General features: G+C 46.1%; 3 protein-coding genes across 5 annotated transcripts; 1 reads left to right on the top strand and 2 right to left on the bottom strand.

The window, feature by feature from the left end:
* Positions 1-546: 546 nt before the first annotated feature.
* cldn11b (claudin 11b) lies at positions 547-3,125 on the bottom strand. Its single transcript, XM_083684230.1, has 3 exons — positions 2,601-3,125; positions 2,245-2,409; positions 547-1,765 (listed from the first exon to the last, which is right to left on the bottom strand). Exons 1-3 carry the CDS (start codon positions 2,824-2,826, stop codon positions 1,494-1,496), a joined length of 663 nt encoding a protein of 220 aa, XP_083540356.1. The 5' UTR covers positions 2,827-3,125; the 3' UTR covers positions 547-1,493.
* A 402-nt stretch (positions 3,126-3,527) lies between these two features.
* Positions 3,528-13,662, bottom strand: LOC310810144 (polyhomeotic homolog 3). 3 transcript variants are annotated; one of them, XM_083677805.1, is made up of 11 exons: positions 13,236-13,662; positions 11,876-12,524; positions 11,121-11,264; positions 10,296-10,503; positions 8,542-9,837; positions 7,800-8,083; positions 7,318-7,486; positions 7,027-7,141; positions 5,136-5,256; positions 4,653-4,872; positions 3,528-4,452 (listed from the first exon to the last, which is right to left on the bottom strand). In XM_083677805.1, exons 2-11 carry the CDS (start codon positions 12,503-12,505, stop codon positions 4,298-4,300), a joined length of 3,342 nt encoding a protein of 1,113 aa, XP_083533931.1. In that variant the 5' UTR covers positions 12,506-12,524; positions 13,236-13,662; the 3' UTR covers positions 3,528-4,297. The 3 variants fall into 3 exon arrangements, with proteins under 3 accessions (XP_083533931.1, XP_083533930.1, XP_083533932.1); XM_083677804.1 differs by having other exon boundaries at positions 5,073-5,256; positions 13,236-13,659; XM_083677806.1 differs by lacking the exon at positions 11,121-11,264 and having other exon boundaries at positions 5,073-5,256; positions 13,236-13,659.
* Positions 13,663-14,659: 997 nt separating this feature from the next.
* Positions 14,660-16,759, top strand: LOC310811616 (uncharacterized protein; the record flags this gene model as incomplete). Its single annotated transcript, XM_083679834.1, has 5 exons — positions 14,660-14,988; positions 15,437-15,495; positions 15,904-15,987; positions 16,300-16,373; positions 16,489-16,759. 5 exons carry the CDS (start codon positions 14,660-14,662, stop codon positions 16,558-16,560), a joined length of 618 nt encoding a protein of 205 aa, XP_083535960.1. The 3' UTR covers positions 16,561-16,759.
* Positions 16,760-17,888: the final 1,129 nt, after the last annotated feature.

Genomic DNA, 17,888 nt, shown 5'->3' with positions numbered 1-17,888 from the left:
AACTAGAATGTTCTACACACACTAAAAGTAGTTAAAAACATCATCATTATCATTTGTAAGTGCTTCTCTTTTCTCTGCAACTCAGTGACTCACAGACACAAAGAGACAGTGTCAGAGAGATTAGTTTATTACACTGGAATATGACACTGTGTTTGTTTATCTGGAGTCAACACACTGTCCAATGCTTACTGTACATTTCTGGTGTATTTAAGTATGAATGAACTATATGATGGTTTGCTGAAACCATTCCAGCTTATGTTTTGTTTGTACTGTATTTCAGTCTCTCTTAACTTGTGTGATGAAATTATATTTACAAAACAGAGTACATGATTTTATTGTTATGAACATTTTAAATATATTTATTGTTGAATCAGACTGTGTGTAAATGTGTGAAGAGAGAGTGTGAGTGTGAGCTGTGCTTTGAAGTGGTCTAATAAACGGTCAATTAAATCACTTTGAATATATCTTGCATTATGAGTGAACTGGACTGACAATCAATCTGAATACCATTTTATTTTATTTCTTTTTTACATCAAAAAGGTAGTTTACTCATAGGTATTAGACCATCATTGGAGGTTAAATACATTATTCCATGCTATAAGGACATCATAATGGTATCATCCATACAACATACATAGTTATGGTTATTATTACTATTCCATGTCATAGTTATGGTTATTATTACTATTCCATGTCATGGGGCATAGAGAGGGTAGCTATCGGGTAAAAAGCCAAAGAGAGTAGAAGCCACCTGGCCAGTTTCCTGTTTGTCAGACAGGATGTGAGGTCATGAGCAGGCCAGTATTTCCTCCAGGAGAGCATGCCCTGGTTAGTGAATGTCCAGATGTGGGACAGTGTGGTGCAGAAAGCATAATGAGGTGACATGTTCTGTGCAGGTTACAAAACGATCGAAACAACAGCATAAATGGCACTTTATCCTACTCTATCAGACCTGAGTCAAAATAGTATTTGAACGTTTTAAAATACTTTGAGCGTTTGCTTGCTTGACAGGGTTTGCATTCTTGGGACTATTCTATTGGTTCCAATGTGCCAGGCAAACTCAATCAATCACAGCAACATATTTGAAATGATTTCATATACTATTTGAACAGAAGGTCTGAAGATGTATTGTAAGTGTTGTGTTGGATGAGAGGGGGTATAGGATAGGCTTTTGCTGTGAGTCGTTGGACTGTCCACAAAACAGCCCCTACTCCCGAGACACTTCTTTAGAGCTGAAGGAGCTTATGAATGGAAAGGTACCTGTAGAAAGATGGTTCAATTCTCCCTAGCCAAATAGAGGGCGAGGTGCAGCTTTTTGCTCATACCTATCCAGTCCCTTCATATCTACATTACACAAGTGTCTGGGGAGTAGAAGGGAGGGGTTGTATGTTTCTGGACAGAGCCCTCATCTACTCACAGCCCGGATCATTACAGTTACAGTTGGGGTAGTTAGGACCAACCCTCTTTACTCTCTCTGTTACACGTGCACGCTCTCACACGTGCGCGCTCTTGGCATGGTTCCCTGTGGCGGAGGGGGGGATGGGGGTGGCTGACCCCCCCTGCCTAGAGTAGTAGAAGCTGTTCTCTCGCCGCTGGGGGGTCGCAGCAGGGTCGTTGCTGTGGCAGCACAGGATCATGGCCCCGCCCAGAAGACAGAGGGCAGAGCCGACCCAGCCGGCGTACAGAGACATGCCGAATGACATCAGGCCCTCCTCTTTGTGCGCACCAATCGGAAACCAGACAGTCGACACGATTCCACAGATGGCTGGACGAGATGGAGAGAAGAAAAAAATGAGAGATAGTGAGAGAGAGAGAGAGAGAGGAGCAGGTGGGGGGCAGAGGGAGGGAGAGAGAAAGGGATAGATAGATAAGGAGCAGAGAAAGAGTTGGAGGGAAGTTGAAGGGGTAGAGTGGGAGAAGGAAAAATAAGTTGTGAGGACATGACATGTCTCCTTCTCATCCACAGCTGCACATCTCCCTGAGGTCACTGACAGGGACTACCTGTCCCATACAGGAAGCAGGAAGTGCTGAGAGACAGGCCCAGAGAGGAAGTGGGTTTGACAGACATGCTCTGACCCTCCTTCCCCTGACCTACCAGCTCACCTTATGTACAGAGACAAACAATCCCCTTAAAAGTGGTTGCTTTTCTATGTATATTTTCAATTTATGCCATATGTGTGTGTGTATGTGTGTGCGTGTGTGCGTGTGTGTGCATGTGTGTGTGTGTGTGTGTGTCTCACTCACCCATGATCAGGATCAGGGCCCCTCCCACCAAGCCACGCCTCTGCTTGGTGACTGGGCTCTCATGTGCCAGCCGTACGCAGGGCATGGCCATTAGCACCAGCGCCATGGCAGGAAGCCCCATCAGACAGGCACAGATCATCAGCGCACGGGAGGTCTGGATGTAAGCTGGGAGAAACATGACAACGCAACAATATCACCATAGAGCTCAATTACAATTGAGCACACACACACACACACACACACACACACACACACACACACACACACACACACACACACACACACACACACACACACAAACACACACACACACACACACACACACAAATACACACTTTCTTATCTCTCCCTCTCACCTGGCAGCGTGAGGATCTGGTTGAGGGCGAAGCAGTGGTAGAGCGCAGGGGAGATGACGCACGTCGCCCAAAGGCCCCGCGAACCCAGCTCATCCATGCGCACGCAGGTAGCGACGGTGTAGTCGCAGGTGCGCACCCAGTCGTTGGTGGCCGTAGCGATGATGACCCCTACCCACCCTGCGCAGCTCGCCGCGCTGCCGCTAAGCTGTCTGCACACATGCGCCATGGAACTAACCTGTCGCGGTGCGCGCTGTCAATCAACAAGAACCGTTGTCTCTTGAAATGTTGAAAATTATTGGCAATGAAAACTGATGTTGAACGATGTGCAGGCTGCTTCAGTCTTTATAGTCGTGGGTGAAGATAGATATGTGGTTGTCCTCTTAGCCAAAGCAAGGGAAATATGGAGAAAAGGGAGAAATAAATCAGCCCTAATAATCAATTATTCGACACTAACACATGTTAAAAGAGAAAATCCCCATGAGATCAATACAACCAGGAGAAGTTAGAGTTCCATCCATTCAGTGTGCGCCAGTGTGCCAGAACGACGAAAATTGCGCATATTGAGTTTTATAGTGGAGGAAAAAAAACTTTCAGCCAGAACTTTAAGCCAATCAGAGCTCATACGAGAGACTAACTTGAACCAGATAGGAAGGGTCTTGGGATGGTAGACTGCTGTGAAAAAAAAGAAAAGAAAACATTGATAAGCCTAGAGATACTTGCTCTTTGAGAAGCCTATATAGTAAACACATTTGATGAGAAATCCATAATTGCGCATAGGATAAAAACACGGATTGATTTAGTATCAAGTGAAAGATTCAGCTTTAGACACAGTATTCTCATATTCTATTCTCAGAAATATGAACATGGGTTCTGCAATGTTTTTATGAAATACAGATTTATTGTCATCATCATGATAATCGTTTCCATGCGTTCTGGGAATAGTAGCCTATTACAGTGCAGTGTCTAGGCTACCTGAATGATTATCGCCATCTAGCGGTGCGTAATGCATCAACATCTATTGAACTGCGTAATTTCTCTCACTACAGTAATTCGACATAGTATAGGTGCAAAGGAACAAAACGTTCGTTAGTTAAATATTTCCTTTATTGAATTATTTGAAGAAGGATAAGATAGAACTGTGACGATTAATGACTTCTCTACTTGTAATATGACATTTCATCCACTGACTGACATGTAGGTGTCTAGTAGTAAAGTAATATAAAATATTATAATTTGTTTAATTTATTTACACAGTAATTGACTTTGTCTTTACACAGACATTTTAAAACTGAATATATTTCCCATTTGACACTACATTCTAAAAAACCTAAATAGACAAATGTATATATTAAAAATCCTTCATGAAATATCTTCCAAATGTACACCTCCCATACTGCATTGTCAAATATGCACAAAGAGACAATAGAAAAATCTCTACATAAGAGATGGAGGGCCTTCACTCTCTCTCTCGCCCTCTCCATCGCCCTCTCTCTCTCCCTCGCCCTCCCTCCCTCTCTTTTCCCTCTCTTCATCATCCTAACTGCACTGTAATCATAATTCATAATCTCTTTGAATGAATCTATTGTTATCACACTAGTCCCTCTCTTTCTCTCTCTCTTGCTTTATCACTTGAGTGCTGTCTCTCTCCATCTCTCCGCATCCTCTTCTTTCTGTATCACTCCCTCTCTCTCACTCTCTCAGTGGTGTTTCAGTGCATTGATATGAGCACAGATCTTGAGTGCAGGTCCTAGTTTAATGTTCATGCTGGTCATCAGATGGTCTTCAGTCAGGAGCAGCAGGGCCTGCCCATCAATCTCCTGCAGCCGGAACGCCTCCGCAACCTCCCTGCAACCTACAGACAGGACACGCAGGTTAATGCTATATGGAAACCCCCCTACAGCCTTGTCACAACCTACCCACAACCTGCAGTCAGGCCACAGAGGTGAGGTTGTGCTCTATTACTGCCATTGTGCATGTACCGAGATGTGTGTGTGTGTGTGTGTGTGTGTGTGTGTGTGTGTGTGTGTGTGTGGTGTGGTGTGTGTTTTATACCTGGCAGAGAGTGTATGAAGGCCCAGACTTCCTCTACACTCCACTGGGCAGGTCTAAGGTGAGACGTGGGGGCGGGGTTAGAGGTCATTGCTGGCTCAGACGCCCTCCTGGCTCTCCGGCCTGCCCGCCGCTCCAGCCTGGTCGTCATGGGAACAGCAGGGCCCTCCTCTTCCGCATCATAGTCACGGCGACGGGGGCTCCACAGCTCGCGGGGGCGGGGCTGAAACAGGTCATGTGACAAAGGCGGAAAACAAGAGACTGTATCAGCTCAGGGGAGGGTTTCCATGACGCCAGCCAATCATTCAGCTGTGTCTGCGAATTTAAGACAATTATTTTTCATTTAGCTATGGGTACAAATCTGGCAAATATCATAGCATTTATTCATTTGAGTGACACACTGTACGTAAGATTAGGGACTACCATTTGTGAATCAGAGCTACAATGTTGCCCAAAGGTTGCTGGAAGGTTGGAGTCATAACTGACCAGCCGCAGGAGAAGGGGTTTCCCAGGGACAGACTCCGCCCTCCTCAGAGCAGAGACACGCCCCTCTGGCTGGCTGCCTGCACTGAGTGCACGCAGTCGCTTGGTCAGACGGACACTAAAACTAGAGAGAGAGAGAGAGAGAGAGAGAGAGAGAGAGAGAGGGGAAGAGAGAGAGAGAGGGGAAGAGAGAGAGAGAGAGAGAGAGAGGGGAAGAGAGAGAGAGAGGGGAAGAGAGAGAGAGGGGAAGAGAGAGAGAGAGGGGAAGAGAGAGAGAGGTACATATAAGAGGTAGAGAGAGAGAACAGAACTTATCACTCTTTCCTGCCTGAGCACAAGTGGTTGCACTCTGACCACATCCTGTCTGTATCTGTTTATGTTTCTGTCTGTCTGTCTGTCAGTCTGTCTGCGTGCAAAATGTTTATCACACTAGAATAGAAGTATGCTTTTTTTTTCTTTTTTCTACCACATCCCAAAGGTGTTCTATTGGATTCAGATCCGGTGACTGGGAAGGCCACTGAAGAACACTGAACTCATTGTCATGTTCATGAAACCAGTTTGAGACGACTTTTGCTTTGTGACATGGTGCATTATCATGCTGGAAGTAGCCATTAGAAGATGGGTAAATTGTGGCCATGAAGGGATGCACATGGTCAGCAAACAATACTCAAATAGGCTGTGGCATTCAAGCGATGATTGATTGGTATTAACGGGCCCAAAGTCTGCCAAGAAAACATTCCCTGCACCATTACACCACCTCCACCATGAGAAGGTGTACAGGTGTTCCTAATAAAGTGTTCAGAGAGTGTAGAATAGTGTATTATTTTGTGTATTTTATGCTACACACAAATGTGGAACTATTTTGCCCGATTCCTGACTGGTCCTAGCCTCTAGACCTCTAGCACTGGCCTAGAGCAGTTTCTCTGGGCCCCCCTGCGTATCTAAGGGTTAAATCAGCCTATTCCCACTTGAGAGACTGGTCTCCTGACATAGTCCTCCAGACTTGTTACTTGCCTATAGGCCTACTAGCAGCCTATGTACTGTGCCATCTTGTATTTCATTGTTCAAATGTTGTACACAGCTGTAGGTCCAGGTTGCAGCCTCATGTTTTCCATTCAGAGTAGAGGATGGCATGGACAGGAATGATGTCTCTCACTATAACCTAAAATCCCTACTCCTGTCTCAATGATATTTCCTCACTTTATTCTGTAATGCATAGTGTGTTGTTATAGTCTGTCTCGTGCCTAGTCATTCAAGTCAATTCTCCACTATTTTGTCTTCCGCCTAATCTCTATTTCACATCTGTCCTGTGTAGCTATGGAAAGTTGCTAATTTTACAGATGAGAGTGAATGTTTGAATGTTGTCATCATGCGTCTTACATATTCATACATCTTACATATTCATACATATTCATGTATGAATTAAACTGTTGGCACACAATCTGCACGCGTTACAAACACCACCTCGGCACTTCATGTAGTTGATCAAAATGTCAATACCGCCACCGTGCTCTGTGATCAACTTGGTGGTGGGTGTTTACACCACTGTTTACACCACTGTACACAGCCTTCAATCCCCTCACCTCTCCACCAGTGCATTGGGGGAAGGGGGCTGAGGCTCTGATTGGTATTGGGCTTTTTGTCTGTGTCAGCACGAATTCATGTCCTTCGTTCCAATTTGTCTCTCTTTTCCCTGAAGTGACCAGTTTTCCACTCTCTGCATGGATTTAAAAGCATTGAATTGGTGTAGCCATGGACTCTTACATCCATCCTATGCTTTTAAATCCATGAAGGCTAGTGGACAAGTGTACATTTCAGGGAAAAGGAAGGAGAACTGACATGCAGGGATGATTATTGATATAGACATTGTTCGGCCAATGGCAGAGAAGCTCACCTCCGGGCACAGGAAGTGGAGCAGAATCGCTTGGAGCGCATGAAGTTGTGGGCGTGGCCTCTCTTCCCACAGAACTCACAGTTGAGCACGGCTCTCTCTCTCTGACCTGACCCCACTGGAGAGAGAGAGAGAGAGAAAGATAGAGAAAGAAAAACAGCAAATCAAGAAAAATCCTTTGTAGTATTGTTTGTTTCATTTCATTCCTTTTTTAAATAACAATCTAACTGAAGGTTCTAGCAGGAATGATTCTAAGAAACATGGGTAGTTCTGACAAACAGGTGTAGTTCCTACAGGTAAGTGGGCCGTCTGTGGCCGCCCCCTCTCCGTCTGAGTCAGTGGAACACTCCGCCGCTTGCACTGTGTCCGTTAACGGGAAAAACTCAGCCTCCCCGTTCCCGTTTGTTTCCTGGGACACACTCACTACTTGTTCCCCTCGGACCAGCAGAGACGACCGGCTCACCTGCACACACGCGCACACACACACACACACACACGCGCGCGCGCGCGCGCGCGCACACACACACACACACACACACACACACACACACACACACACACACACACACACACACACACCTTTTTGAATTGAACTAACCATGCCGTACTATACATTTGTCTTGTAACCGCCCCATCACTTTTAGTTCGGCGCGTCAGCCAGGCATGTAAGCCAGTGACATTACGTTGCATTATGCATTACTTACATTATGTTTTACTGAGTCATCCTCAGTTGTGTGTGTGTGTGTGTGTGTGTGTGTGTGTGTGCCCTTACTTACCGGGAATGGCTGTAGCCCCTCCTGGATGACGAAGCCCTCCACCAGATGAGTCAGTATCTGCCTTCCACCCTCCGGCCAGACTCTCTGTGTCCAGGGCCCAGTGTCTGATTGGCTGAGGGTCTCAGGCTCATCTTGTGATTGGCTGAGGGTATCAGGTCGGACCTGTGATAGGTTACCGATGGCTGGGTGGGTGGGCTGAGCAGGTAGGAGGGGAGGGGCGTTGTCCAATGGAGGGATGATAGGGGGTGAGGACGGGGGAGACTGAGAGGAAAGGCTGGACAACGCTGGGGGGAGGAGGAGGAAGGGAGGGGAAAGAAAAGGAAAGGAAGGAGAGATGAGGGAGAGAGGTGAAGGATGCAGGAGAGAGAGCACAAAGTAAAGGAAAACATCTGGAAACAAAAGTTCATCACCTGAGAAAAACAGTAACTCTTTACATTAAGGCACCATTTATAAAGGGTTTATTTCATTTATAAATGATTGATTATTTGTTTATAAAAAAGGGCACCTTCATGTAAAATGTTATCAGAAAAATTCTCTTTAGATATTAGCTGCCCTTGATATACTTTAGCAGCAAGGTTACCACAGACTACTGATGGATTTGAGAAAGATATGCTGACTTAATCTGATTTAGTCTTTGAAATGATCTTAAGAAAATCAAATGTCTGTACAATGTTTCAATACAACCAATATGTGACCCTTACACAGGCTGAGAGTGCTGGTGTGTGATAGGAGGAGCTGGTACCTGATTGGTTGTCGGACTGTGTTGACATGTTCTCACAGAGGTCCTCTTGGACCACTGGAGGGAGATCTGGAGGTGGCTCAACCTGCTTAAGAGGTTCTGATAGTCTTTGTGCTTGTGTGAGGGGGTCTGGGGCTGGGGCTGGGGCTGGGTTTGGGTTTGGGTTTGAGTCTGGGTCTGGTTCTGGGTCTGGGTTTGGGTCTGGTTTTGGATTTAGGTTTGGGTCTGGGTTTAGGTTTGGGTCTGGATCTAGCTGACGATGCTGCTGGATGAGACTGGATTGGGATCTGCTTTGGTACTGAGACTGGTCCATAGAAATATCCATCTCTTCCTCCTCTCCCACTTTCCTCTCTCTCTCTTTCTGATCTCCTATAACTCCCTCCATCCCTTCTTCCGTTTCACCCGTAGCCATCCTCTCCTCTTCCCTCACCAGTTCTTTGACTGTATCCATCCCCCCTCTATGCTCTTTCTCCTCTCCTATCAACTGTGCCTCCCCTCCTGTCCTCTCTTTCTCTTTTTGGTCCTCTTTCTCTTCCCCTATCCCCCCTATCTCCTTCCCCATGACCTCTTCTTCTCCCATCCCTTCTCTCTCCTCCATCACCCTCTCATTCTCTTCCTGTTTCTCGTTCGTCTCCTCCCTCCCGTCCTCTTTTTCCCTCTGCTCCTCTCTCTTCTCCTCCATTCCCTCTCTGCCCCCCTGCTCCTGCTTCTCTTGGCTCAGCACATGTGAGGGGGGGCTGGTCTGGTGATGGGGGGAGGGTGTGCAGACGAAGGATGGGGTTGAGGGTGGTGGGAAGAGAGGTGACGGGGGGAGGGAGGGGGTTCTGGGGAGGGAGGGGTTGGGAGGATGAGTGAGAGTGCGTTCAGCACTCAAAGTCCTCTGTGATTCCCCATCGAGCTGAGGAGGCGGGGTCTCCAGAACTGGAGGCTTTGATTGGACAGAGGCTTGGGCATGTGCACTATTGGCAGGCTGTGGTTGGCGGCCGGAGGAGAGGGCGATGATTTGCAGCTGCCTCGCTGCTGACGGCGACCGTTCGAAACAGGAAGTGGAACCTAAGGAGTGGGACGTAGGTACCGAGCTGTGTGGGGATTGGCCAGATGTCGGTCTGAGATTTGACATTTGAGAGGACGGACGACCCGGAAGTCCAGTCCACTGTCTGTTGAGGGGAGGGGTCTGTTTGGCAGAGGCAGCAGCTATTGGTCGTAGAGTTGGTCTGTGTCTCGGATGCGCCACCCTGTGGCCATTTGGGGAATGCAGCCTGGGCCTCAGCGGGACGGAACGCACGGAAGAGTAGAGTGCTGTAGAAAGAGAGAGAGAGAGAGAGAGAGAGAGAGAAAGAGAGAGAGAGCAAGAAGGAGGAGGAAAGAGAGGAAGAGAGAAAGAAAGAAACAGAGAGAAATAGAATGTGAGGGATAAAGAGGGGGGGTGAGAAGGAGGACAGAAAGAGAGAGACAGAGAAAGAGAAATCATTCAAAGCTTTTCAAGTAGGCTGATGGTAATTGTAAGACATAGTTATGTTTATGCCTGACCTGATACACTATAAAACACCTTCCATTACACCTGTAAAATATATACGGTATTTCATGCAAATGTATAAGTGATCATTTTGCAGAGGCTTTTGTCTAAACTAAGCTACTTACAGTTAACACATACTGTATATTTAGTATATGTAGCACATGCTTGAATGAAACCCACAAACAGAAGTCAATAGGATCTCTGTAGTACCATCAAACTGAGTCATGTGTTTTTAACTCACTTGGGGGCGGGACAGAGAGGTGCCGGGTGGGTGTGTTCTGGCTGTCTGTTGCCGTGGCGCTTGGCTGGGGCCGCGGCCTGAGCGGAGGGAAGAGAGGAGTGCGGGGGCGAGACAGGGGAGGGGGGGCGGAGGAGGGGGGTTTGAGACGGAGAGAGGCAGGGATGGTCAATGTGCCGGGGGGAGGCGGCCGCAGGGTCAGACTTTGGAGCTGGGAAAGAGAGAGAGAGAGAGAGAGAGAGAGAGAGAGAGAGAGAGAAAGGGTTAGTTACATACTTGTGTACACATGCATACTTGTGGGACACAATCTACTGCATATTAAACTAGTTTAATATACATACTAAAACTGTGCCACCACACACACACACACACACACACACACACACACACACACACACACACACACACACACACACACACACACACACACACCACACAGCAACTGCTGAGCAGCTCACCTGAGCAGAAGCTGGGCGAGAGGAAGAGGATGAGGAAGAAGAGGAGGAAGAGGAGGAGGGGACAGGCCGCACTGCAGAAGTGAGAATCAGCTACCAGAGAGATATAGAGACAGAGAGGAAGTAAAGAAGGAGAAGTCGAAGGAGAAAGGCAGAGACAGTGAGGGATAGGGAGAGATTCAGTTTGACTATAAGGGGGGCTGGTAGATGTTTGCTAGAGAGGACAGAGGGAATGGAACGAGACATGACCTAAGCCAGGGTTTAGTGCTGTTTAAACATGCAGCTTTAGATAAAGACACTCATAACAACAGAGTGGTTGAAGACTAAAAGAAGAAGTTAGGGTGGTCATGTGTGCGAGTGTGTGTACTCCTACCATCTGAGCTCTCAGCAGCATCTGTTCATGGCTGGTGCAGGGACCCTTCCCCAGAAGCAAAGCCTGCTGGGAAACCCTGTGCCTGACTGACGAAGTGTTAGTTCGGACCATAGTGGGCGTACCCAGTGGGCAGGGATGAGTAGCCTGGAAGTGGGGGGGGGGTTAGAAATTAAATATTAAAGACTGTAAAGGATGATTTTCGATGAAGAAAATATCGATAAGCCCTTACTGGCTTGGTTATATCGAAGAAAAAGAAAACAATGCAAATTTGAGGGGTTTTGAATATTTCTAAATGGATGCAAAACCAGTTGGCCCAGGAAAACAGTGTTTGTGATAGACTAATAGTTTGATAGTGTGTTTGTGTAAACTCCGCCTGACCAAAACTTCAAACACCCTCCCACAGCGACAGGGGTAGAACTGTGAACCACACAGATCAAAGAGCATGGAGAGGAAATTATACTAAGCCAAAAATGCAGACCCTGTCAACAGAGCCTAAACCTGTGTGAACTAGACCAGCTACATATTTTTCTGGTATAGTAGTGTAGATAATGTGTAATAGATTCGTGTGTGTGTATGTGTGTGTCATAGGCAGGCTGTAGATGTGTATAGGGACAGTTGGACCGGTAAGCAAATAAGACTGAGAGGGCAGAGATAACTGTGTGTGTGTGTGTGTGTGTGTGTGTGTGGGTGTGTGTGTGTGTGTGTGTGTGTGTGTGTGTGTGTGTTTGTGTGCATAGGTGCGTGCATTCAGTTACCTGTCTGCCAGTTGGATTGGCCGGGGTGTGAAAGGGCGTGATTGCAGTAGAGGTGGGTGTGGGGGCAGGCCTTGTGTTCCCATTGGTCAGTATGGAGGAGGTGCGGGGAGGTGAGGTCATGTTGCCATGGGTTACAGAGGATTGGGGTACAGCATTGATGGCTGTTACAGCAGGGGGGGGGAAAGAGGGGGTGACGGAGGGGGGAGTAAGGGTGAGAGAAGGAGTGGGGGAGAGTGCATTAGGGGAGGAGGGTGTGAGGGTCACCGTTGAAGGAATGGGGTTGAGCAGAGGAATTTGTTTCAGGGGAGTGAGGTTGGGGGAGGGGGTGAGTGCAGGGGGAGTAGGGATGGGTGCAGAGGGGGAGGAAGTGGGGATCACTATGGGAGGGGTGGGGGTGAATGTAGCAGGGAAGAAAGGAGCTGGGGTGAGGGGAGGAGGGGATGAGGAGGCAGGGGTCAGTGTAGGGGGGGTGAAGGTGGGGTTGAGGGTGAGTCTAGGGAGGGTGGGGGTCCCTGTAACAGGGGTAGTGAAGTGAGGGGTCTCGGTCAGGGGTCTGGGGCTGGTCACTCTGTTGGTCTCCCTGCTGGTCTCTCCTCCAGTGTGTGTCTCCGGGACTGGGTCTCTCTCCATCCCTCAAGGCTTTAGCAGACTGTTGGAGGACGGACGGACGGATAGACGGACACACACACACACACACACACACACACACACACACACACACACACACACACACACACACACATGCACACGCACACACACAGTTAGCCTACAGATTAGGCTACAACGGCGGCTGGCCTGGAGGATTTTATTAAATTGGCTTCTATCATAGCCAATCATGTCTAGTGTGGTGAAATACGGCGTAGCACAACGCCGATGAGCCGGTAGTTTAACAGGAAGTGTTTCCAAATAGAGCGGTGAAGGCAAGGGTTACCTGCACGGTCTCACTTCCACTGCTCATTTTAACGACAACCATGCCCAGCAGCGGAAGAATATGCGCTATTTTATATATTCCGTTATTGCAACACTACCTGACCGTGAAGCATTTTAACTATAGGGTAATCACATAGTGAAATACTGCGCACACATGTAATCGCGTCTGCAGGTGCGACCGCGCGCGGCAGATGCAAACATCTGGGTCGAGTGCGTCATCGCACTGTAGTGTGTATTATATAAATATAAAGATAGATGATGAAAAAAAAAGATGATGATGATGATTAGGAGGAGGATGATCCTCATCATGATGATAGGCCTATTACTTTAGTAGCCTTAAACAAAGATTCTACAAGCCTATGGAAAAGCTTAACACCCAAACATGAAAACATGGTGCCTGTAATAATTCTATCCAAAAACTATTACATACCCAAAATCAGCTGCGTTGCGGGATATTCTCTCTGTCCAACAGCGAAGGGGATAAGCATGTTTATAAAGTCCACTGTCGCTGGTCTACGTTTCGGAGCGCGACAGTCAGTGAAATGGGCGTGCAACACCTCGCATGCCTCACTTCCTTGTTGTCTGTGCGCAGAGGTTGTAGCTCTTGTAGCCTGTAGCGCGTCACTGTTCACTCAACTGTCACGGCAAATGTATTTGGCTGTCCTGTAAACGGCTACTACAAAAATAAAGTCACAAGACGCGGATGTATCAAAGAATGTGAATAATGTTATTAGCCTGTAACACCATATGTGCTAGTCATAGTATGCCTACATGTAACAACAGAATCGCCTCCGTGGTGCTCAAGTTTTCCTCTGTCCCCCCACCACCATACCTGCCGGGGTCTATAGAGATGCAGACCCGCTCGGGGCGACCAGAGCAGCGGCTGCGAGCGCTCGTCAGTCCGCGGGAGGAATGGAGAGTATGCTACTGAGACGAATCTCAAAAAGAGCGAGAGACGAGACAGCACCACTCAGAGTGCAGGAGGACCCCAAACACACGAACCTTACCTTATTTTGTGTTTCTTTTAAGTTTTAGTAGAATTGTATTCCTTCTATTGCTTCTTGTTCATTATCACAGATAGACATGCACTGGACTATCATTGAAGTGTGTGGGTGTGAGTGTATGTGGGTGTGAGTGTGAGTGTGAGTGTGAGTGTGAGTGTGTGTGTGTGTGTGTGTGTGTGTGTGTGTGTGTGTGTGTGTGTGTGTGTGTGTGTATGTTCATTATTTATTTATTTAATTTATGTATCCAATTATTATCTCAAAAAGAGCGAGAGGCGAGACAGCACCACTCAGAGTGCAGGAGGACCACAAACACACAAACCTTACCTTATTTAGTGTTTCTTTTAAAGTTTTAGTAGAATTGTATTCCTTCTATTGCTTCTCTGTGTGTGTGTGTGTGTGTGTGTGTGTGTGTGTGTGTGTGTGTGTGTGTATGTGTGTGTTATTTATTCATGTCAATTATTGATTTAATTATTTGCAGAACAAGAATGTACTGAAGAAAACATTCCTTAATAGTCTTTAAACACTACAAAGTCCAGTGCCCTTTGCGCATTTGAATTGCCAGTAGACCTAATCCGATCACCTTTCTGTCACAGTGTCACCATATAAACCGATTGAGAATTGCCCTGACAAGCTGCGCGTAGCAACAAAACAGTCGTCAGGTCCACTCCGTAGCAACCTTCTCAATAACAACTTGGTAAAGACCATCAAAGGATGACACATCCTTTTCAACTATCAACAACAAGGAGAGGCGACGGAGAATATTTGAAACCGGTTTAGTTTTTGGTTGTTTTAGGACAACATGCCAGCCGTTAGGGTTATCAAGCAAAGGCCAGTCGAAACGACAACTAGAATGCTCAGTGTGACCACCAAACCTGTGGAAGCGAAACCCTCACCTCAACTCCAAGTCCCAAGTACGCGTAAACCGCGGGCGTCGAGTTGTCCGAGACGTATCCATAGCAACAGATGCGAAAGTATGAAGACGCAGAGCAATTTAGGCGCGACTAAGTGCGAGAGGAGAGCTAGATCGACTTCCTCCGCTCCCAAATCAGCTGTGACCTGCCCAAAAGCCACCGTAACCTGTCCGAAATCAACTGGGAAAACTTCAGCCGTCATTTCAAAGTCTGAAGAAGCGACAAATCAGAAAGACCAGCGACCCAAGGCGCATTCTGCGATTCAAAGGTGAGAATTACGGACCACTTTTTTTTCCCTCAGTAGGCCTGCACCTCCATAACTTGTTTACAAGTCCATCTTAAGCTATTGATATATGCAGGGCATTGATAGGTGTCCAGCTTGGCGCTGGGAATAGCCCGCTCCGTCTGAAGCCATCTGGTGAGCATAGTAGGCTAATCCTAGTCTACCACCCGCGGGCAGGCAGGTGTTCTCACAAACCTCTCCTATAGACCTACTAAGAATTGATGTCTATTGGCTATTAACTGCCTGCTATGGCTACTATTAAATGTGTTTGCATTAATCACAGTGTTCTGTAGTCCTGAATCTTGATTAAGATCAACCAACCCTGTAGTTGGGTTCTGGAGCTGTCTGGTGCTACTGACTAGTTGGGTCAAGATGGGGCTGGACTGATGGATGCTGACAATAGACTCTCTGTTGATGTTCTTCTCTGTTGCAGTCACAAAGCTTTCACCGTCATACCCCCAAACCCCAAGAAGAGAAAAGAGATCCAGAAAAGTAAGTAATTTGATTTAGTTTTGCTTTGTCTCTGATTCTACATGGGCTTCGTTTTTCCATCATTATCATCTCATCATCATCATCCTCATCCTCATCATCATTACCACCACTACTACCATCACCATCATAGCGCATTAATCTTCATTGATTCATTGATGCAGTTTTCCTAATTGTATTTGATGAATTTGCCCATAGCTGCTGATCTAAGGTCAAATGAGCATTTTACACCCAATGATTAAATTGCCTATGGGGGCAACTTCTATCTGAAGTGTAATAAATACTATGAAGAGCCTCCCCCATAATCTCAGTTTGTGTGTTGATTGATTGATTGAGTGATCGGGTTGATGGGGGGCTGTGAGATTTGATTGATTAATTGAGGGGACTGCTACTCTGTGGTTGGCTGTGCAGAGGCAGAGGAGGAGCTGGCTGCGCTTGAGGACCTAAGGCTGAGCAGAGCCATGGCTTACGTCTCCATTAACCCAAGCAGCGTGGGTGAGACACAAGCATACGCACACACACACACAAACACACACATATACACACGCACACACATATACAGACACACACACACACACACACACACACACACACCAGCTTGCATGTACATACGTCAGTGGATTTCTCTGCGGTATTTAAGATAATGACCACAAGGGAGCACTGTGGTATAACTACCAGTATTTATCATAGTTCACGAGCCAAAGTGTGTGTGTGTGTGTGTGTGTGTGTGTGTGTGTGTGTGTGTGTGTGTGTGTGTGTGTGTGTGTGTGTGTGTGTGTGTGTGTTTGTATGTATGTGTCTTTCCAGGTGGGTGTCTGAGTCTGGAGGAGGTACGGCTGAAGCAGCAGCAGGAGATGCAGGCAAGGAGGAGGCAGAGACAGGTGAGACACACACACACACACACACACACACACACACACACACACACACACACACACACACACACACACACACACAAACTAACACTGTATCTTGGTGTATTTATGTATGTTTCAGATGAAGAGGTACATGCTGGAACCCTTGCTGCTGGGCATGAGGACTGAGACACAGCTTAGAGAAACTAGCTGAACTATTAAACTACACATTTGCTATTCTTCTGTATTAAGATAGTTATTGCTTGTATGACAGTTGACACATTCTCTATGATGCCATGTCATGTTATTTAACATTATCACAACATTATGTGTTCATTTTCTGTTATCTGAGGACAGTATTTGTGATTGCTCGATTCTACGGTTCAAATGGTTTAGATAGTGAATATAATATTAAACAGGTTAGACACTACTCTGGTGTCTAATACAGAATATGGACTGTTACATGCTTTCTTAACCCTCAGAATGCTCATCCTCTGTATGTTTATAAAGTAACAACTCAATAAAAACCTAGCTAATGCAAAACATAACTGATAAATGACTCAGGAAGAGTGATGGTACAAGAATGAATATACACTACATATCCATATTAATGATATTCATGGAGGTAATACTACGACAGCACAAACCGTCATTTCCACAGACATATACATCATTGGTCATTTCTGTATTCCAATAAAGAGTGGGTCACAAACAACGATATGTATGATACACAATGATGGGATTGTATATGAAATCCAATATCAACTGGGTTATATGAACTATTTTGTGACAACACATTTATAGGAAATATAACATGAGGGCTGTTGGAGAGGTCTAATGATTACACAGAACATTATCAAAGAACAGCATTCTGACCATTGACACTGGTAGCAGCATCACATGTCTGACAGAGAACTTTCCTATCTATCTCTTTATCAGGCAGATACACTTGAGGTGCTTTTCATCCCTGAAACTGTTGTAATTGTGAACACGTGAATAGAGCCACACATCATTTCTGGAAATATGTTTTGTTTGATACCAGGCGGAACTCCAGACTGCACTGACTCCATTACAGTTGAAGCTATAGGTCTTTAATAAAGTTAAACAAATCTGAAATCAAACAGCAAAGCACATTAAGGTAAGGATGTTCAGTCATAAGATAATATCATACTGCTGTGTCGGTCTCACTCTGTAGATTTGTGGATTAACATTGAGAATTCTAGTAGTGGTACAGTATGCAATGTGTATATACTATAACCCCCATGTGTCCAGAGCCAGGTCCAACACAGAGAGGCAGATTAAGAAAGGGGTTTAAGAAGCTCATTCCACCAAAAGGACACATTTATAACACAGGGAAATAATGATAATAATAATAATAATAATAATTTAAAAAAAGATTTCCATATATCTACAGTGCCTATAGAAAGTCATCATACCCCTTTGAAATAGTTACTATATTTGTCGTACAGCCTGAAATCAAAACCCATTAAAAAAAAAACTTTTTCCAGCTTTATGTACAAATTTAGCCGTACAACATCAAAC

The sequence above is a fragment of the Argentina silus genome, assembly GCF_951799395.1.
Source record: "Argentina silus genome assembly, chromosome: 1".
Classification (NCBI taxonomy): Eukaryota; Metazoa; Chordata; class Actinopteri; order Argentiniformes; family Argentinidae; genus Argentina; species Argentina silus.
Note: the sequence above shows the minus strand (reverse complement) of the source record. Positions and strands in the feature narration are given on the sequence as shown.

Bases quoted from the DNA above. Each gene is read 5' to 3' on its own strand.
- cldn11b (XM_083684230.1), bottom strand. From the start codon at position 2,826: ATGGCGCATGTGTGCAGACAGCTTAGCGGCAGCGCGGCGAGCTGCGCA. The intron at 2,410-2,600 runs GTGAGAGGGAGA...TGTTTCTCCCAG, and splicing joins CCAGATCCTCACGCTGCCAG to CTTACATCCAGACCTCCCGT. The intron at 1,766-2,244 runs GTGAGTGAGACA...CATCTCGTCCAG, and splicing joins GGCCCTGATCCTGATCATGG to CCATCTGTGGAATCGTGTCG.
- LOC310810144 (XM_083677804.1), bottom strand. From the start codon at position 12,505: ATGGAGAGAGACCCAGTCCCGGAGACACACACTGGAGGAGAGACCAGC. The intron at 9,838-10,295 runs GTGAGTTAAAAA...CTCTTTCTACAG, and splicing joins CCTCTCTGTCCCGCCCCCAA to CACTCTACTCTTCCGTGCGT. The intron at 8,084-8,541 runs GTACCAGCTCCT...TCCTCCCCCCAG, and splicing joins ACAGTCCGACAACCAATCAG to CGTTGTCCAGCCTTTCCTCT.